Source organism: Juglans microcarpa x Juglans regia, chromosome 1S (genome assembly GCF_004785595.1).
Source record: "Juglans microcarpa x Juglans regia isolate MS1-56 chromosome 1S, Jm3101_v1.0, whole genome shotgun sequence".
NCBI lineage: Eukaryota > Viridiplantae > Streptophyta > Magnoliopsida > Fagales > Juglandaceae > Juglans > Juglans microcarpa x Juglans regia.
In genome coordinates this window covers 10,905,803-10,928,763 of record NC_054595.1, presented here as the reverse complement: position 1 = coordinate 10,928,763, position 22,961 = coordinate 10,905,803, and the positions used below count along the sequence as shown (strand labels likewise).

Sequence of the window (22,961 nt, the reverse complement as noted above, 5' to 3'; positions counted from 1 at the left end):
GACTGGAGAGCATCTCCAACCACACCTTTTTATCATATCATGTCCACGCGCGTATATATAACTCCAGCTTCCAAAAACTGTCGCCGAGTGAATATAATAATATATAACCGAATGGATTGGTTCTCATCCACAAGTAGATTACATGACATTTGAAAAAAATAAAGTAGATTCTATGATCCCTTTCTTCTTAACGAGATGATAATAATTAATAGACACCAAAAAGCATAGTTTATAGAAATTGTAAAAAATAATTCTTTTGGAAGACAAATTAATTTTTATGAAATCTACCTTACAACAAACCCTTTAATTTAATTTAATTTTTTAATTTTAAAGAAATTCTCATAGTTTTTGGAGGGCAACCCAATGCTTGCCGCGGTCCTATTATTATTTTATTAATTAAATTTTGTTCAACTTATTCTTTTTTCATTATTTTTTTAAAAAAAAATTTTAGAGTAGTCTCAAAATATTTAAATGCGATATTTTCATTCTATTACCTAACACTATTTATAATGTTAAAACGTAATATTTATATAAATTATTTTAATGTTAGAATGGTTATATAATGAATTAATAAATATTTTAATTTTAGTTAGAAATATATTTTTATATTAACCAAAATCATATAATTGAAGATATTTAAAATAATTAATAATATATTTTCATAAAATATCTGAGCACACTTACATTTAAAAATAATATAAACGCATCCAGCAAAATACGGGACGCGACATCGACACGTCTCTGGAGGAGCTTAGTTCAAGGCACCTATTGGATTTGGATTCGGATGGATCACATGCAATGCATTAATAATGTCTCTTTCAAGAAATATGTTTTTCCCCTTTGCTTTTTTTATTTTTTATTTTTTTTTTTAATTTTTTGGAGACCCTGATTCATCAAAAAGCTCACGTGGGACTCATCAATATGTCTTTCTATTTCAAGAAAGTACATTTTCATTATCAGCTGCCACAATTTTTTTACTTGGGGCCATGAGATTTTTATAATTCAAAACTTCCCAATTCTTTTTAAAATTTGTATATATATATATATATATAAATAAATGTATCTCTCTATTTTTTTTCCTAGAAAAATGCTTGAGGCAAACGAGAGAGGAAATCACGGCGAAACCGCGTCCTATGTGGCATTAAATAAAAAGCACAATATCTCAAAATCGATTATTTTCATTTCCACACTTCGTCTCAGCGTTTTCATTTTCTCCAACCATTCCTTCATCTCAAAAGCGAACAAGCACATTTGTTCATTCATCTTCCCTAAGCATAGAGGTACCCCCTTCGTCTTCCAACACAGAGGTTCCTTCGGCTTCCAACTCGTCTTCCAGCATAGATGTTCCTTTTTCTTCCAGATCAAATGTGTTTACTTCAGCGGGTTTGTTCTCCTCTTTCTGAGATGGTGAGGAGTTGAGTTTTGGATTTTGCTTCAATTTCCCTTACTCAAGCTCCGTTATCTCGTCTTAGACTCTTCTTTCTTGTTCCTAGAGCTCTTGGATATATTCAATGGCGTTTTTGATTATCGAAGCATTATCCATCTGAATGTCAACCAAATGATATTTGTACTATTAACATACCAAAAACGGGAATTCTTCCTTTTAAAAAAAGAAACGAAGCCTGTAATTCAACGCAAAGTGATAAATAGTAACAAAGCCCCCTTCGTCTTCTCCACGAACCCAAACTAAATAAAAAATATTAAACCTTGCTGTGCTTAGCAACTCAGTATTTCATTTGTGGTTAACTAATTGTAAAATAAGAGAAATCTTATGCAACAGATCGGTATAAAGCAAGAAAATGGACTGAGCTTAATAAAGACTATTTTCACAAGCCTCCAAAAAAAAAAATGTTCCGAAGGAAGTCAACATTTAAGTCCACCTCCTTCTCCACCTCGATGCGGAGAGGGAAGCCGTTGGCGACGCCCTTGATGTTCGACGACAACATGTTGTGAGTTAGCAATCTCATCTCTCTCTCTCTCTACCGCTGTCTTTTTTCTAACTCTGCAATGGACTGGGAGGGGGTCATTTCGCCGGTCTAGGCTTTTCTGAAGGACGAAAATGCCTTTTTTGAAGTAACAGTTTTTGAGTTTTTCATTGAACAGAAAAATGAAAGGGAAAGAAAGAGGGAGGAAGAAAGAAAAAGTGGGTGCCACTGTATTAGTCGGTTGCACCACGGTTGCAAATGCCGGTTGTATGTAGCAAAGTTGTTTTTCCTATAGGACCTAAAGTTTTATTTAATTTCTATTTATCACGTATTTATTATGTTGTGGTCCTTGAAAATTAATTTATTTGCCCCCCAACAATTCTTTCAATTTGATGGGTAAATTCTAAAAAATCTTAAACCAAAATTAATTTTATAAAAATAATAAACTTATTAATATGGATCCTAAAGTTATTGATTATGCAATATTAAAATTCATAATATGGAACCCAATCTATAATAAACACTAGATCAATCATTTAAGGTTGATATCTTGTATGAAAATACAATTGAGAACTTTTATACTTTAGATTTCATTAAGCAAGAAAATACTTATTTGAATTGTAGTATTATATATTTAATGTGGTACCAAAATATCCAAATTTTAGATGAAACTTGTATAAATTAACTTGCGTGCTATAATGAAATATATGAAATCATTTATTAGTTTATTGAGATTTTCTAAAAATATCATTAATAAAAATATAATGGATGAGTATTATTCTATAAAAAAATGTTATTAAAAATCTAAAGGGGATAATAAGTTCAGAGAAAAGTGGCGATTTTGTGAAAATCACCGCGAGTTGTCCTCACGCGCCACCCATTCCGACAGCTATTCTTGCCACACGCACTAGATCACCAGACTCTCCACCACCACATCTTTTAGATCTGACATTTGTGGTTGAAAAGAGACCAGCGTGTTGTCTTCACGCGCTATCACAAATTTCAAAGTTTATCGGAGTTGGTTCAAACTGTAATCCGTCATTTTTCGCATCTATCTTACTGCTTTACTTTTTTAATTGTTAATTAAAATAACAAAAGAGTTCGCCTCTCAGAATTTTTTCTGTAGAGGTTGAGTCATCTTCTTCTATGAAGAGTGAGGTTGGGCTGTCTCTTGGACGTTTTACTGTAAAGAGTATTAGCAGTAGTAAAGACCAGATCAGTCACAAAAGGAAATAGTGTACTGGTGGAGTTCCAAATATACTGTTTTGGTTTATGATGTCATGTTTGATGTGGAGACATCCCATAATATATCTGCTCATGGATGTAAGTTTTTTTATGAATGAATGATGACGGTTTTCCTTAAAAAAAGTTGTGTTTTTTAGAATTTTATTTTTACATATATAGGACAAATTATGTATTTTTTCTCTTAAATGAAAACTCTATTTAAATTAGATAATTTTATGGAGATATAACTTTTTTATATATAGTTATTTTTTACGATTTACCATAAAATTAAACTTAAGATTTATTTATTTTTGTTTTACATAAACGTTACACCTTAAAAAATTTGACTTTTGCTCCAGGAATGCACAAGGCGCAGGATTGCAGATTTTCAACTACCACTTCAAGACATATAACTGCACTCCTCGTTATTGCGAAATTTTCTTATAATAGATGTTTGAACTCCTCTATCAACTCAACTGTATTTATAGCGGCCAACTGTCCTCTAATTCTTGTGTCGTATCTACAGCTCTGGGTGGTTGTCGGAGTCACCATTCTATCTTATATATTTCTACATCCTAAGTAATGAAATTATCTTATCTTGCCAATTAAAAGATAAAAAAAAGAAAAGAAAAGAAAAGAAAATAATACTTAAATTTAGAAAAATATTATAGCTACAAAAGAATTACATAAAAACAATCTTATAAATTGATGTGGTTTGATGTCGTTCGTCAGATTGTAAAATTATTTTTATTGTAAAATAAGTCTAACAGATCAGATAAAGATAAGTAAATTTGTGAGATTATTTTATGTATTTTTTTATAGATTATCAGTATTCTTAAATTTAAGAAATGCATTTGGCATGTGGAATGATTATTTTTTAAAAAGAAATAATTATTAAAAAATGATTAGAATTGAAACGATGAATTTGACTGTAAAGTTAGTTTTCTTTTCGTGGAGTCTGTCCGAATTCTTTCAAGCAACAACAGTTACATAACTGTTTTCTTGAAAAAAGAAGAAAACAATGTCATGACACATAAGCATACCGTATTATCAAATTTGAGCATGGAATCCTACGTTTACAGTGCAAATATTTTCTAGATGGAGCCACTCCTAGTTGTGAAAAAATAAAAGAGAAAAAAAAAATAGAAAATACCGAAAGACTTATATTCTAATTAATGGAATAATTAATTCATTTGACTTTTTTTAATAAATAAAAAATCCATTTGACTTTGCTCTCAACAACATTTCATGTGTCTTTGAGGCTTCATGGACTGTAATCGATCTTGTTAAAAAAATAAATAATTGATACTGTTTGTATTCCTTTCAACAATCTCTCCTAAGGTTTATAAAATTTATATAAAAACATATTCATAAATTGACTTGTCTTAATACAATATCTTAAATTATAAAATTATTTTTATTATAAAATAGATTTAATGTATCGCCTTTTAAATTTTTTTTTATAATTCTAATTATTTTTTATTTTTTATGTCGCCTCTACCAATTCGATTGCGACATTTTATGATATTGTTTTGATTTATTTTTAAACTCAATTGTGTGATCATGAGTTGTTTTGGGGTTTTCTCATTGTCCTTATGTAGAAACATTTTTACTAGAACTTGTTTAGTTATACAGTTTATATGAGATATTTTGTTAAAAGTTGAATAAAATATTATTATAATATAATTTTTTAATATAATTTTTGTTTTGAAATTTAAAAAAATTGAATTATTTATTATATTTTATGTGAAAATCTGAAAAAATTATAATAGTTATATGAGACGAGACGAGATGAAATAATTTAACTTTATTTAACCACCAATTTTAATATTCATTGCATATTAATTTTTTTAATGTATAATATTAATATTTTTTTATGGTAAGTGACGTGTTAAGCTCTCACACTAATGGTGTGCTAGAATATGTGGGTAAGAGGACACGAAAATAAATTTACTCTTTAGTTCGTGTTTTTTTTAAATAGGACATTTAGGCATGGTTTGGTTTATACATCTTATCTAATATAATTATTATAATTTTTTTAAATTTATACATAAAATATAATAAATAACTTAATTTTTTTAAATTCTAAAAAAAATGATATTAAAATATTATATTATAATAATATTTTATTTAAATTTTAATAAAATATCTCATCCATTAACCAAACGAGCCACGGATTTTAGTTCCTAATTTGACGAATATAAGAAATAAGTCTATCTTGTTCTTATAAAAAGTGCATTAGCTCAAAGTTGTGATATTTTTGTTCACACACACATTAACATCGACATTAACATGAATTTTGTTCCGAAGAGTCACAGAAAACTTAATAATCACCCGCGGGTGATGTAATTTTTTCTCATAGAATTTTCCTCCACTCACAAGTCACAAGTACCCCCTCCTCTGCACACAGCGCAAAACTTTCTTTGCCATTTCCACGCGCTCTCTCTCTCTCTCTCTCTCTCTTTTCATAGGTACGATCAGGCAGAGACATGTACCCACCGTCGTCCTCACCCTTGTCGTCCCAGAAGCCAATGGGCCCCGCTGGCCTCACCCGCTACGGCTCGGCCCCGAGCTCCCTCCTCGGCACCGCGGTCGATTCACTCATCGGCCCAAACCGCGAATTCTCAGCTCTCCCATCGTCGTCTTCTCTCATGGCTCACCACCAGTACTTCTCCGGCGACTCTTCTTCCGTCACCTCCGAGTCTAGCTGCAGGGCCAACTCATCCAACTGTCCCAAAGAGCAGGAGCAGTCCAAAGGGTTACAGAGATCGTACGGTCTGAATGAGATGGCCGTTGGGGATTTCCTAACGACTAGTAATATCAAGAGTGGCGGCGGTGGCAGTGGTGGTGGATCCTCTGCCTCTGCTTCTGCTTCTTCCGCTTTGGTCCGCCAGAGAAGCTCTCCTGCTGGGTTGCTTAACCATCTCGCTTCTGTTGCTGATAATGGTACGCGCTTTGCCTATTTCTTTTACATTTTTCTTTCTTTTATAAATCATCTCCTTGAAAAATTTTGGACGGGAGTTTGTTTAATGCCGGGCCGAGGATCTTGAATGGATTCTTTGGCTTAAATCAATGGCTACTGCGGGCAGATAGTCAAATGACGGTTTTGTCCTTGTTGGATTGTTGTTGTGGTCAAATCATTTGTAAATAGGGGGATGTTTTATGAGCTAGAGGTTTGACTGATTGCCCATAAACATGCAAAAAAATCGTGCGACTCAGAAGTCTCATATTATATACAACATTTACAAATATATGATTTTATTTTTTTATATTTCATATTTTATATTTCATATTTCACGAGAGTAAAAGAATAAAATTATATATTTTTAGGATGGATTTGGACCATTTTATTTTATTATTATAATTTTTTTAAATTTTTATATAAAATATAATAAATAATTTAATTTTTTTAAATTTTAAAATAAAAATAATATTAAAAAATAATATTTTATTCAATTTTATAAAAAAACATCTCATCTCAGTACTGATTATCCAATCCCATTTTAAGCGGTGTGAATAGCTTGAGACAAACTCATGTCTAGAATTTTTCGAAAATGAATCCTAGTTGGGTTGAGTTGTGGGGACCACTAATTTCCAGACGTTGACTTTTTATGAAGCAACGGACGTGAGGTTCCATTGCAGTATTAGCTGATTGAAGAGGTTTTTTTTTTTTTTTTTAACGCACTGACCAATTTCATTAGCTGGATTGAGAGTTATTTTTTAACAAAGTGGAGTGTAAACTTATTGCAACTTAGGAATTTACAGCTTTCTGCCTGCCTTTTCAAATGCTTTACAGCTTTCTGCCTGCCTTTTCAAATGCTTATAATCTTCATGGAGACAAAAAGACTAGTGCTTTTTGGGTATTTTAGTGTATAATAATTCATTCTCATGCTTATCTGCTATAAAATTACCCTATACGCATCATCCAGCGAAGGTCACGTGTAACATGGTGGGATAGGTGTCGTTTCTTTTCTTTTATTTGTTTTCTGTTAGATCTCACGAGGATATGATATCTTAAAAAGGGTTTGTTTATATTTTAATGAGACGTGGAGGATAAATTCACATTCGAAGATCATCCTTGATGCGTTGCAGATTAGTATCATTATTTATTTATTACATTTGGGAATTTTATAATACAACAGTGTAGGATGTAAGCAAGCCACTGAACTAAGGTTTAAAAGTGGTCCCTGTTGAGGTTTCAACGACTGTTTATATAGCTGCTCAGAGGCATGCGTACAGACAGATACATATTATTCTTTTGCGAAATTGTTGACCATATAGAAAAGTAAGCATGTAGAGAGAAGGATAAAAAGCTTATGAAAAAGAGATTTAGATGAAGTTTCTTTGTGAGATGACCTTATTGCTCTCACTTTTCGATATCACTCTACATATAAAAAGTAGAAAGCTTTTCCATATCACTCTGGTTATTATCCACTGATAAGTGGAATTTTTTTATATCCATAATCCTGCTCCACAAGTTGAATTCGTTTGTGCATGAATGCAGAGTTCACTTGGGACTTACCTAGATCCTTTTTTTAATACAAGTAAAAGCAACAAATTATTATTAAAAGAGTACTAGGGGTGCATCCCATGCACATAGGCAGTTTACCAATTAGAACTCCTAGCTAAGCTTGAGGGAGGAGAACAAGGATTCAGAAAGTCTACATAAGAGGAGAAGCAAATGTTATCGTGGCCCTTTTTCCAAACGTACCATGGGTTGAGCTCGGATGTTTTTAGTTGTATGTTCACTCATAATCTTCAAAATTGGGGGCATTTAATTTCAACCATATACTCCACATTAAGCACAATGAGCAATCTGTCATACCTCTATATTCAATATTTCTTTTGAAGTACCTCAGTATTCAATATACTTCCCAATTTACCTCTCCATGTGGCCAATTACTCCACCACCCTTTGTGTCACCATCCACAATCACTAAAAGGTGGAGAATTGAGATCCACAAGCCCTAGTTACTTTACAATGGACCAAAAAGTGTCCCTTTCTAAAATTGTCCATGGTGAAGATCTTTCCTTGTGCAACTGTCCAAAAAAAGAATGTCTCTTGAGGGAGACACATCTGCCATATACTCTTCCTATGAAAGGAGGTCCCTATCGCAGGGTATAGAATTTGATTAAAAGAACGGACTTCACTTTATTCTTTTGGAATTAATCCACCATTTTGTTCTCACGACCTTCTCTCGCCATGAATGAGTAGAAAAGGTTGAGAAGCGAAGGAACTGTTTCCACTTCCCAATCTTGCACTAGTCTAGTAAAAGTGCTACTCCACCATGGAATGCCATTGTTAACCTGACAAAGATCCACGATAGACTCCTCTTTGCAACAAGAGATTCTAAATAGTTTCAGATAGACTTCCTTCAGGGCTTGATCTACACACCATGTATTATGTAGGAATCTGATCTTGGTGCCATCTCCCATCAAATGTCTGAATGGAGCTGAAGAATTCCCCCAACCACAACAAATACTTCTCCATACCCCAACTCCACATGACCCATTGACTGCATTAGAACACCAACCGGCCACGTACTTCCATCCTTAATTTCCACCACTAATCACCACAGTGCTCCCATTTCATTGCATAACACCACAAGAAAATGCCCCATAATGCCTGATCAAAACACGATCAAATTCTCTACCCCTAAACTCCGTGACGATACCAGAGCATAAAACATTGGCCATCTATGTGTACTTCTTGTACCTCATCTTCCCCACCCCACAAGAAGTCCCTCAGACTCTTCTTAATATTATGCATGGCTATGCTACCGGGATGTGCAAAAAATGACAAAAAAGTAACTAGGCAAGCATGTACACTTACTTTCAACATTCTTTGGGAAGCAACAGTCTTCTGAAGATTTTCTTGTTTTGAAATAGTCTTTTTTTCATTCCTAGCTGACCTATGTAACAAGTTTATCAGATGTCCCCAAAGGGACTTGGGAACATCTGATGAAATCTTAATGAGTTTTGGTTACACTGAAAGATTCTAACGTTCCCAACTTAACTGTGATACTACGCCACCCTTACCTTTTTAGGCCTTTTATGCATCATGCTAAAAAGCTTGTACTGATAAGCACACTAAATTTACTACAGCTGGGTTGGGTTCAATCATGTAAAGAATATTAAACTCTGACGGTGCATATATATGTACTTTTCACAGATGTAAATGAGGCACAATTGCAGGTTGATTGATTCATTATGATTATTGTTATCACGATAATTTCTTTTTCTGCTTAGCATAATTACTATTTTTATATGTTTAGTAAGTTAATATGCAAGTAATGATGCCTGAATGGCAGGTTTTTCAGTTACAAGGGGATCTGGAGGCTACACCTCTCAAGTTGGCTCCAATAGTGGCCATGGAGTTTCAAGGTTGAAGCCTCAATTAAGCTTCACAAGACAAGATTCTCTTTCTCAGATCTCAGAGGTCAGCGAAGATGTTGTCGATGGCATCAACTCTGACAATGGCCACCAAAATGCCATGCATTCTTATGCCACTAATAGCTTTGGAATGGACTCATGGGACAACACAAATTCTATAATATTTTCAGCCCCACCTGGCGTACGTGCTAAAAATGCTGACAATGACATTTTCAACTGTCTGCATGCTTTAGAAACTCAGGTATTAAAACTATTTTATGGATCTTTCTAGCAAGATACATCATGCGACTTCTGATACTTAAAGCAATAAAGCATTAACTTATAATTCACAGCCCTCATGTTTAAAAAGTACAAAAAAGTACATGATTAGTAACCTGAGAGGGACTTCCACTAATGAAAGTTGGAAAATATTCAAGATTAAGAGCCATCTGGTTAAAGCATTTGTCCCCAATGGCTACTTCCATCACAATATATTTTTTTTTATGAGTAAAAAATTATATATATCAAAAGGAGAAACCAAGTACATTGAATGTATACAAGAAAACACCTTCCCCAAAATGACCCAAAAAGCCCCTAATGACCCAAAAAAACTGTGGAAAAAAACCCAAAATACACCAGACCCGATCGCAACCCCTTGTTTCCCATAAAACTAAAACTCTACCTGAACACCTAACCCCAACCCTTGATTCCCGTCTTCACAATGCCCTCCCTTTAGACCCATGACAATATATATATATATATACATATCTATATATAAGAATTGATTGCTTAATTTACAATGGGATTCACTGTGTTTTACTCTTTTTAGTAAGAATCATCTTGTAGAGGAAGCCATGAATTAACATTACCTTATGTCATCTGCAGATTTAGTAGTTTTAGCTCAAACTATTACCAGCATACCATTACCATTTCTTTTTTTTTTTTTTATTTATTTTTATTTTAACTGGAAGTAGTTTCTATTGGATTGGGTCAAGAATCACATTATGAAATGTCTTTGAGCTTTTAATAATAGTATGATTTTGCAGTTGATACATGCCAAATATGTTCTTTTACCTTGAGGTTTACACTTCGGGTTGATATTTTCTGTTTATTGTCGTTTCAGTTTAGCATGCCACAGACAACACTTGAGATGGCCACAGTGGAGAAGCTAATTCATATTCCTGAAGATTCTGTTCCATGTAAAATACGCGCTAAACGTGGCTGTGCGACTCACCCCCGAAGCATTGCTGAAAGGGTTAGTAAAATTTCTCGAGTCAATAGTCATTCATGCTACCTATAATACTCGGCAGTAAGATCAAGCATTCCATGTACCTTAAATCACATAGATCTATTGTTGTGAATGCATCATATTTTTACAAATTTGTGTCTCTCTTTTCGGTTCAAGATTGCGAATAGTTCCTCGTGTAGTTTTTTCACACTGAGAACTTAACATTTTACAATTACACTATACTATCTCATAATAAATAGTTTCTTACACTTTACTCTGTGTGTGTGAAGGGAAAAACTGCTTTTGATGACATGAACTTATCTTAAAAAGTAATGTTACTCTTAGGTTCTTACTTCTACTCTAATCTATGTTCTTGATCTCTCTTCTAATTTCATAGTTGAAGGCATATCTACCAACACATGCCACCCAAGAAATGTAATATGATGACAGTTTCTGACATCATATGAACTCAAGATTTAAACTCTAATGATGGTGTGATATACATCAACATGTTGATTAAAGTCGGTTTTTTCTTTTTTAAAGACAATAATCCTGTTAATTTGAAGGAGTGGCCTAGTCAAATGTGATTTGTATTTCGAGACCAATAAACCCTAATCCCAAGTCCCTACTGATTGGTGGGGTTGGATAAATAGTCCTTTATCCCAAAGGAAAGGGTTGGCTGGACCAAGTCTTTCACTAAATTTTTTTTTTGATCAGGAAAAAAAATTAATGAAGGTTATTCATTAAATCTATATGCTTTTTTCCCTCTGAGCCCTATCTGAAGCTGTATCCTCTGTTAGACCTTTAACTGTTTAGTCCTGGTTAATTACTTCAACCTATGTGATCTTTGACCTTTCTCTATTCCTCAAGAATTTTTTTTTGATCCAATAATTTTATTGGATCCAAGAATTTTTTTGATTCAATGATTAATTGATTAGTAATAGTGCATGGTTAAATCAATTCCCATTGTCACTAGGATTGTGAATAATGTTGCAATGAAAAGGAAGTAAGCTGGACAGATCCCACGAGTAAAGTTACAAGTATGGAAAAGGGCTGACATTTCCAGGTCAACTGTTCAGCTAATATTGTTCTTCTTTCTCTGCATTAAAACCTATCTTCTGTACCAGTTCTTTTTCCAAAAAGCAACCATTTTTACAGACAAGAGTGTGTAAGCTTCTTGACAAAACTCTATCGTTATCAGCCAATAAATCTGTCAACCACTCGCCACAAGAATGAATTTGAATTTGATAAGGGGTAGTGTTTCAACCTTGTTAGTTTTTCAAAGCAACAATATTAATTGGTAATATCTTGAGTAAAAGTTTTGTCACGGTGTCATGCCAAAGAAAAGATGGATAATCATAGAGTAAGGTCAAAATGTTGTCTGAGATTAGTAATGCCACCAGATTATTGTCAGAGGTGATTATTACATCATTGTGAAATACTCTTTACTTGAATGGTGTTTGGTAAAAGGATAGGTGGTAATTGAAATCATAATCTTAGATTAAGCTCTAGGTGTTTGGCATGATGAGTACTTTTGTTCAATAAAACCAGAGGTTAATGTATGCATAGTTTGTAGATATTTTGTAATAATGGTTATCGAGTTGGTTAAGGAGTGTGGAGAAGGAATTTTAGTCGGAGACATCATCTGATCGTTTGAATTTGTGCACAGTATGAGTTTTGACAATGGCAAGCACAAAGTTTTGAATAAGATTATTTTGTGGCAACATAATAAGCAAGCTATGGAGGATCTAGATGTTTCGAAACAGCCAAATCCTCAGCTTCACTTTCATTGGGTAATCATGGGAATAAAAGAGCTGGAAAGAGTGAGGACTTGGACATATTAAATCAAAGACGGTCTAAAGAATCACAGTCATGGGGGGAGATGTATTGACTCTCAGACAAGATTGATGACATGGCAGCTGGTGTTATCTCTTGCTTGATAGGGTGTGTTGGTGATTGGCTGAGTTTTAATTTGCTGTCTATCTGGGAATGTGGTTGAACAGTGTATGTTGTTGCAGATAAGAGCAACATTCCCAACAAAGGATCATTTGGTGCAGAACCCAATTTGAGCATTTATTCTCGCTTTTATATGGAACAGTCAAGAATAGTATAGAGCTATATATTATCTTCATACTATATAGCAGGTAACCTTTTGAATTTGATGGTGTTGATGCTCATGAGATAAAAGAATGAAGAAACTTCAAATAGGCCTTCTACTAGGAGTTGTGATTGAGGTGATTTACAAGACATACGTTTGTGTTTAGAGCTAAATCCTCTTTTGTGTCGAGCTATGTGGAAGGGGCAGCTGCAGTGAGCTATATAATTTAGGAGAGGTGAAATTTGGACTGTCGAATTTCTTAACTGCCAGTTTATAAATAATTTGTATTTGAAACAATCTAGATCATAAAACATGTAAGGTCTAACAATGTAAATAGGAGAAGACTATCAACAGAAACATAAACGAAGCCATTATTTGAACCATATGTTTTGTTCTCCTCCTCCTCCTCCTGCTTCTTCTTCTTCTTCTTGCTTGAATTCTTTTATTTCAAATCCATACCATGCAAACTGAAAATCACTAAGCCTTCAAATAACTTCCAATGAACCTAAAAAGACCCAAATACTGCTCTCAGGTGACTGTTCGCAGCCCTGGAACAGCAACCTAAATTCTGAGTTTCCTCTTCGTTATGCCTTCGAGTCAAATTTTTCTCCTTGCCCTATTGAGACCCTAAATCCCTTCATTTTTTCAGACTTCTCCACCATAACCAAACCACCCTAATTCCTCCTTTATGTTTCTTTACAAGTAAGATAAATTTCATTCCCAGTACAAGGATGGTACACAAAAGATTCACGTAAATAGATTGATTTAGAAAGTCCTGAAAATTAGGAATAGAAGAGGCGACATTATTGAGGGCACCATCCTATTTTATGTGGTGTTTAGAAACAAAGTCTTGAGGTCCCTAAATGACTCTTCACAATCTTCAAAGTTACAGAGTATGACCATTTTTCTCTCCAAGTACACCACATTAAACAAGATATGATCATTTTACACAATAATGCACTCTGATGCCTACTAAATTCCCCTTTCCAAAAAGCCAGAACGCCAATTGAGAATACATGACTTAATGTATCCGGGAAAGGCCAAAGATCATGTTCCATAAAGTATTAGATGATACCCACAGTGAAGTAAAAGGTGATCTATTGTTCCCCCACTCTTCTTACACATATAATACCAATTGGTTACTACAAGTTACAGCTACATTATAGCAAGGTGATAGCCTTCCCTAAAGCCATTGTCCATTCAGCGACTGATTTATGCCATAAATTGTCGGTTCCATTTTATTGGAAGGATTGTATTAACATTAAAGTGCACATTACAGTGTTATGAAAGACAATATGAAAGAAAATTCCTTTAGAACTCCTTTCAATGTCTACTACAGACTTGTATCATGATGCTGAGAATATGTACTTTTTCTCTTTTATTTTTGGTATCTGAAATGGAAAAATATGTGAAGCGTCACTAATTTCTTTATCGGAGAAATGGGGATAAATTTGTGCACCTATTTTATTTTTTATTTTTTATTTATCACGAGGGAAGTTGTATTCCACTAACGTGAATTCATGCTTTGTTTATATATGCAGGAAAGGAGAACCAGGATAAGTGGGAAATTGAAGAAGCTACAAGACCTTGTCCCTAACATGGATAAGGTAATAACCTGAAACTGTTGTATTCTAGTTTGACTCATGAAGTAGAAGACATTTAGGGCATGTTTGGGCAATGAGATGAGATAAGAATTTTGTGAATATCAGTGAAATGGTTTGTGAATAGCATTGAAATGGTTTCAATTAAGATGTTTTGTTGGGTTTTGGGAAAGGAGAGAGAAAATGTTGAATAAAAATATTATAAAGTTAAAATATTGTTTGAATATAATTTTTAAATATAATTTTTTTTTTTTAAATTTGAAAAAGTTGTATTGTTTTTTGTGTTTTGTTTGGAAGTTTGGGAAAGTTGTAATGATTAGGTAATAATTAGATGAAAAAGTTGAAGATTTGAAATTGAAAAGTGTCTTGTGTTTTGAATGGATGTTTGGGAAGGAAATTATGAAAAATTTTGATATCTCATCTCATCAAATGTCCAAACATGGCCTTAGAAGATTATTTGTAAGATCTGCTTTGGTTTCAGTGCAATGAGAATCTCACTGGAATGGGTCTCCTGGCTAATTCAATCAATTAAAACAATGTCTGTAGCACATGTGTGGTCCACAGTGTTGGATGATGAAAGTAGATTGGGGATTAAGTTGATTCAGAACCAGTGAGAAGAAATGTAGAATGCAAGATTTTAAACCTATGCAGATCTAAGATTGATGATCTGTATAATGCCACTCTTATGGAGCTAGAAGATGGGATGAACAAAGGACTAATGGTCAAGAGTTGCCAAAGAGAGATGTATGGTCAAGAGGCACTGAAGAGAGATGAATGATGTATTTAATACATCGTATATAAAGGTGTATCAGATGCATCATGATGCTATATAGCATCCTAGAATGGAGAAGTGGAATAAAACGAACAGGTCGAGTACAAAATTGTAGAAAGGGTGGGGCTAACACCAAGTGAAGATCACCACTCTCCAATGTTTCTATAAGCTCCTTAAACCTTAGAATGGTAATTCCTTCCCTTGGAGGAGTATTTGGTGGACTAAGGCACTTCTGAGATCGACTTTTTTCCTTGAATAACTTCCTTAGGGAAGATCATCACCATAACTAATTTAAGGAATTGTCATATCAATACGACAATTTGGTTTTGTATGTGTGAAAAGTGTGGTGTATTTTACAGCAATGTGGAAAATAGTACATATCAGTTTAGTGTGGTGTATTTTATAGGAAATGAATGAAAAAAAATTGAGGATTGCAAATAGATAATGTCAGTGGGTTTTACCTTACTGTCACCTCTATGTGTAATTGAGCCAATAAGAAGAGGATTCAGTGGAGATAGTATTCATGGTGTTTAAATGATGAACCTAGCCCCCTAGGAAGGTCCAATGGGCAGCCTTTTAAAGTTGTTGCTCTAATTTTCCTATTCTTCAATTCTAGCATGCAATTCAAATCCATTCACACTAGTAATGCACGCTCGTACTTAGCTACATTGTTTGATGTGATCATCCACTAAACAGGTTTGAAACCAGAAATGCAAGGAAACTCAGCATATCCTAACTTTAAATGGCGCCCATAGATATTCTTGCTCTTTATAACGATTTTGATAGAGTTCCAATTGTACTATTGACTAGTCCTTTTGGAGTATAGGCCTTCCCTTGGGGCATTACAGTACCCTTTTAGAGCCTATTCCAACCAGAAGTGTGGGACTAGCCCGACGAGGACATAGAATTTAATGGGGTGAGATTGTGATACCCTATACAAACTCACGAGTGTAGGTGGTGTATGGGATCTCACATTACTTAGGAGGGAGAAGTTCTTACTCTTTATAATGATCCCAATGTGGCTCCAATTGTACTATTGACTAGTCATTTTGAAGTATAGGCCCATATGCGGCGCAAGCCTTTCCTTGGGACGTTACAATACCCTTTTAGTTTTTTGATATTTGGATGGTGTGATTAACTTCCCTTAACAACTCTGCTAGCCACAATACTAGCATAGTGTGGGTAATACTGTTTGTGATTCAATTCTGACTTTGGGTAAGATAATGCCCTTTTATTTTTCAACAAATTTATGCATATGGGGAAATAAAAATGTCTTGGGTATAATTCTCAGCAATATATTGTGGCATGTATCAATCCCATTGTGATGATGATACTATGGGTAGGCATGTTCTACTATTGTACTGTTATGCCGGCATTCTTCCTAATATCCAAGATTTCTGTAGCAGCTGGTTGGTGCTGCCGGAAAACCACTGCATTTTGGATTCTGGATGCTTTTTCACTAATATATTCTTGACTAGAAATAATACACTTAAATCTTGTTTCAGGTTGTCTTTCTCGTGAATATATTCTATAATTTACGTATGGTTTTATTTCAAATGTTCTTGCAGCAAACGAGTTATGCAGACATGTTGGACTTGGCAGTTCAGCATATCAAAGGCCTTCAAAATCAAGTTCAGGTGAGTAAAAGTACAATTTGTGACAAATAACAGAATACTTAGGTTTTTTATGCATATAATTTCTCCATGTCTAAAGAATGTCGTGGCTTTGATTCTGCGCATTTTTCATGATTTTACAGTATGGACACAATGCCCTTACACGCAATGGGTTTTTTTTTTTTTTTTTTTACCAAATCAGGGGATTTCTTGAGGTGCATTTGTTGTAGTGGGTGTTTAGCCGTATGCTTCTGGAAAGAAGAGAGTTATTTTCTAATTTGAAAAGTGAATGTTAAAATTGGTGTCATGATACATTGAAATTTAAGATGTGTATAATCACAAGAGATGAATTGTACAAAATAATGGGCAATGGAAAAAGAAAGAAGCCTTAAATTTCAAGTTTTTGGAGTACTTGCATGTGCATACACATCACTATAAGTTATCATGGTGTAGTTTAGTGGTCAAAGGGGGGGGACTGGGGTTTACTCTGCATGAGTGGGTCCAAAGGGCTCTACCTTAAAGAGGTTCTCCGACATAAAAAAAATAAAAAAATAAATAAAAATAAAAAAGTTTAGTGGTCAAAGGGTGGGTTTTGGATGAGTTGTTGAGTTAGACATCAGGATTCGATTCTGCACTAGCAGGGTTCCATTTCCTGATACACTGTTCTAACTGCTGGGGGTCATGTATCCGGGGTTAGAGGGGAAGAGGTCCAAAGGTTGCCTTGTGAGATTCAAGGTCATTAAAACAAACTTTAAGTCTAGATGAGACAAGGCTACAGAGAGATTGAATGAAAAATTTTGACTGAAATTTGTTTTGGAGAGAGAGAGAGCAACAGCAGCAGCAGCATTTCTAAGCTTCCAAGGTGTAAAGAATGACTTTGTGATTTTGGTCCTTGTACGTATTATGAAATTGCTGGTAGGAATATTCCTCGTGATTCAAATAATTTTCTAGCTTATAATTTACTTTAATGAAACATGTTGTGAAAGTTTATATTTATGCCAATGGTTGTAAATAATATGTTTTATAGCACTGGATATTCTAGGCCGTTTGGATTTAGAAACCATCTCATCTCATCTCATCTCATCATTACAATTTTTTCAAATTTCCATACAAAATATAATAAACAATTCAACTTTTTCATATCCCAAAACAATAATAATATTAAAAAATAATATTTTATTCAACTTTTAACTTTCATGTAAAATCATCTCATCTTATCTCACTATTCAAACCACACGTAAATTTAATACTTCTCAATACTTAAAATCCTTCATTTAACCTTCCATTAATATTTACCATCTTTCCTTCTTCCAGGAGCTTCAGAAAGAACTTCAAAATTGCACCTGTGGATGCAAACAAACCGCCTAAATGTTTGCTTCCATAAAATATATCATAGAAAGATTTTGCACTGGAGTCGAGGATGATGTTGAAGAGCGTAGGGACCCAAGCTAGGTTCATTTTGATTCCTTGCCAAATTAGATCTAAATTTTCTGTAGGGAAATCATTGTGTATATAATTTAAATAAAGCTGTCATTTCCTACTCTATCAGGTAGGAAAAAGAAAGAGGCTGTATCTCTTTCAGGTTCCTTGTCTTGATCTGTTTTGTACGTCTCTTTGAGGTATATGCTTTAATTTAAAAGGTTGGAAGGTACATAAAATGGAAGTTGTCGATTGTTTTGGTAACAGCTTCATTTAAATGCATAATTGGTTGTGTTTATTGAGCTTGTATCTCAAACTGAACTGTGACACTTTTAAGGAGAAAAAATGTACGATTTGAAGAGATTTTAAGGTACTTAGAATATCTCCGTATATTTATTAATAGTAGTAAAATAGTTTAAGTTAAAATTTTTTATTAGATTTTGAAAAAAGAGAGAAAAAGTTAGAATAAAAATATTATAAAGTTAAAAAATTATTTAAAAATTATTTTTTAATATTATTTTTGTTTTGAAATTTGAAAAATTAGTATATTTTTTTTTTTTTTTTTGTGTTTTGTTTTGAAGTTTGGAAAAGTTATAGTTATTATATAATAATTAGATGAAAATGTTGAAAATTTGAAATTAAAAATGTTTTTGTATATGAGTATGTACATAATGAAATATTTGATAATATTTTAGAACAGTTGTGTTGTCAAAACGATCTTTAAATTCCCAAGTAAAAGAGAGTGCTTAAGTAAAAATGTACCTGTATCCTTTATGATTATTGTAGGGGTCAAATTAGCAGCCTATAATTTAGTCTCGAGATAAAGTTGAAGATCAAGCTAAGAGATAAAATCATGAAGGGATAGGATAAGCAGACTCAGACTCATAAGAGGAAAGACACACAGACTCCTAAAAGAAAAATGATTCAGACTTTTAATAGAGAAATGACTCATACTTCTAAAAGGAAAAAAATTCAGATTTAAGAAAAGATTTCACAAGTCAAGTTGGACCTCTATATATATGAGGGGATCCCCCACAAATCAGATAAACTCTCCATAGACTCTCCACAAGCTCTCTACAGAGAAGCTCCCTATGCTCAAGCTCCACCACACATAACGATTCCAAAGAATCTTCTCTAAATTCCTCCATTGTAATGTGAGATATGTGAGGCCATGAGAGATTGTAAAAACACTCATTATAGTGAATTTATCTCCCAAACAATCTGTGGACGTAAGCATTATGCCGAACCACGTAAATCTATGTATTTTTATTTATTTATTTTTATTCGCTTATTTATTATTTATTCTATGGATGAAAGCAACGAGCACTGTATCGAAGACCGAATCGTCTCGTGGTTCGGGTATGACTCTTTCTTCCTTTTCGGCCTGTTGTGCAAAATTAGGCATTAACAGTTGGCGTTGTCTGTGGGATCGACTAATCTTTTGCACTGAAATTGGGAGAAGGATGAATCCTCGGCCTTGAACTCATCTTCGAATTAAGAGATAAGATTCCTCTCAACTTTTCATACATAATTATTTTTCATTATTATTTTGGATAACACTGTTACATCAAGAAAATTTTGAGATACATGGCGTGCACTGTGCACGAGAAGGGAAGATGCATGCACGTAAGGCACCCACTGTGCATGCTATGCACAGCGGGCATGACAGGGCATGTAGGCGTGCACCCACGGTGCAAGTCAGGGCCGGCTACCTCGCCGGATGTTTATACTAGAATGACAACACCTGCCGCCGGCCCTTCATCGCAACACTACATCGTTCACGCTATGCATTGTACGAGCACTATGAGCATGTTGTGGTGCACCTTGGAAGTCTAGCCACCAGGTTGCTCACCGGCATCTTCTGTCACTGGTGGAGTAGTTCCCAACGACAACAGCGCCCCTGCCACCAATCCTCCTCGTTGTAGCCTACCGTGCACGTTGTGCATCGTGCGAACACTAAGAGCACGTTGCCGAGCACCCCAAGGGAAACAACTCAACCACCACCCAACCTGTCGGTTTCTTCTGTCTTCGGAGTGGTGGTTCCCGACCACAGTGATGCCCCTCAGCTTCAGCTCTTGCACCATCACCGAAGCTCGCTGTAGGAGCTGTCCGACGCCAACACCACAATGTGCTCTCCAAACCCAACGTGAGTTTGTGGTGCCACCCACAGCCACACCGTGTAGCTTGTCGGAGCTTTCTGCCATTGACAATATAGTCCCCGACCATGGTGGCTTTGCTCGCTGTCAGCCTCACCATCACCACAAAAGCACGCCGTAGGAGCTGCTTGGCGCTGACGCCACAACATGCTCTCCATCCCAGCCCAACTGTGAGCTTGTGGTGCCACCCACAGCCAAGCTGTGGAGCTCCGGTGCTTTCTATCGCTGTCACAGTGATCCTCACCCACAAGCCAAGATTGCCATAAAGTTTCGTGCAACCATCACCAAAGCTAGCCGTGAGAGCTACTCGATGCCGATGCCACAACGTGAGCTTGTGGCGGCTTCCACAGCCATGTCGTGTAGCTCCAATGCTTTCTATCGCCATCACGGTGACCTTCACCAACTTGGCAAACCATAAAAACTCCTATTGCCAGCCAGAGAGTCGCACTTCAAGCAGGAACATAGGGACCAAAATAATGCACTTTAATTGCTCTGGCGTCTAGGCTCGACCATGAGTCCCAATTCATACAAGCAATGCATCGGCTAAATTGTCCTTGTTTGTCTCTTTCAAACTCGCTATTTTAATTTTACTAACAATTTCGACTTTTAGAGATTTTTGTCCATCGAAACTCCTCAAAGTTTCACAAGAATCTGGGTGGCTACACACTCTAGGAATATACTTTGCTAGAAATCGCCAGCACGGCATGGAACACCGCCTACAAAGCCCCTCTCGGGCATTATTCTATTTTCATTAGAATAGACCGTTTGGTATTGCTGGCATTCTGGAACTTCATCAATGCTAAAATCGCCTACGTGTCACCAGCCTTCATGAATCACTACACTCTAGCGGAATGACTCAGTTTTACAAATCTCAAACTTGTAATTTGTATTATACTAACCTATTTGGTTTTTAGTGAAAACCCCATAGGACGGTTGAACTCAGTCTCCCACGACCTACCAACATTTAGCCACCAAAGGTCGGGTACACACTCACAATGCACTCGATAAGTTAGCCACCAAAGGTCGAGTACACACTCTTGATGCACCCAATAAGTTAGCCACCAAAGGTCAAGTACATACTTGCAGTACAACAAACAAAAGGCGCGAAGGTTAGAAGACCCGATGACCCTCTCAGCAGTTATCCACCAAAAGTCGAGTACACACTCGCGGTGCACCCAATAAGTTAGTCACCAAAGGTCAAGTACATACTTTTGGTGCAAATCAACTGGCAGGAAAGGTCAGGGACCGCCCGACCTCTACAGTTAGCCACCAAAGGTCGAGGCAATACTCGTCTCGTGGTGCAGCCAACAGGCAGGAAAGGTCATGGACTGCTCGACCTCCCAGGCACCTAACTGGTGGGCAACTCTTTGGGTTGCCCGATCTCTCTCATGGACATCAATACAAGTACAACATCTTTTCCAGCAAACACCGAGCGTTTATGCTCGCGCTACAATGCCTTGAGCGGGTTACCTTCGGGAACGAGCCACCAAGTTCTACAACCGCCTTGCGTGGGTGTCCTTCGGGAACGAGTTGACGGGCTCAGCAACTGCCTAAGATGGATCCAAGGGGTCGACGGGCTCCTTGACCACTTAAGTGCGAGTTACTATCAACAAACACCAAAAACAAAACGAGAACACCAACAAAAATTTACACCAAGGAAGCAGAAAATTCACTACTATCAGAAAAAGCAAAAACGATCACAAAAATACACACAAAAACCAATCATGGAAATATTCTTTCTTGACCGACAATAAACAATCTCTCCAGCAAACATCTACACAAATAAACAAACGAGTGACCAAACAGGAAATCAGGGACCAATTTTCAAAATTCATTCTGCAAATTATTGACTTGAAGATTCTCAATACCTTCTTGTACATCAAATCGTCTTTAAGAATCGTGGGCATCTGTAGGGGTCAAATCAACAGCCTATAATTTAGCCTCGAGATAAGGTTGATGATCAAGCTAAGAGATAAAACCATAAAGAGATAGGACAAGCTGACTCAGACTCCTAAGAGGAAAGACACACATACTTCTAAAAGAAAATGATTCAGACTTCTAACAGACAAATGACTCAGACTCCTAAAAGGAAAGAGATTCAGACTTCTAATAGGAAAGACTTCAAAAGACAAGTTGGACCTCTATATATATGAGGGGATCCCCTACAAATCAGATAAGCTCTCCATAGACTCTCTACAAGCTCTCTACACAGAAGTTCCATACGCCTAAACTCCACCATACATCGACTTCAAAGAATCTCCCCTAAGTTCTTCCATTGTAATATGAGATATATGAAGCCATGAGATTGTAAAAGCACTCAATATAGTGGATTTTACTCCCAAACAACCCGTAGACGTAGGCATTATGCCGAACTACGTAAATATCTGTCTCTCTTTATTTACTTTTATTCGCGTATTTATTATTTACGTTATGGATGAATGCAACGAGCACCGTATCAAAGCCCGAATCGTCTTGTGGGTCGGGAATGACTCTTTCTTTCCTTCCAGTCTTTTGTGCAAAGTTAGGCATTAAAAATTATGTTTCCACATCTATA

General features: G+C 35.5%; 1 protein-coding gene across 1 annotated transcript; it reads left to right on the top strand.

The window, feature by feature from the left end:
* Positions 1–5,504: 5,504 nt before the first annotated feature.
* LOC121246856 (transcription factor bHLH128-like) lies at positions 5,505–18,490 on the top strand. The gene is made up of 6 exons (XM_041145165.1): positions 5,505–6,095; positions 9,460–9,782; positions 10,644–10,775; positions 14,388–14,453; positions 16,788–16,856; positions 18,147–18,490. Exons 1-6 carry the CDS (start codon positions 5,639–5,641, stop codon positions 18,198–18,200), a joined length of 1,101 nt encoding a protein of 366 aa, XP_041001099.1. The 5' UTR covers positions 5,505–5,638; the 3' UTR covers positions 18,201–18,490.
* Positions 18,491–22,961: the final 4,471 nt, after the last annotated feature.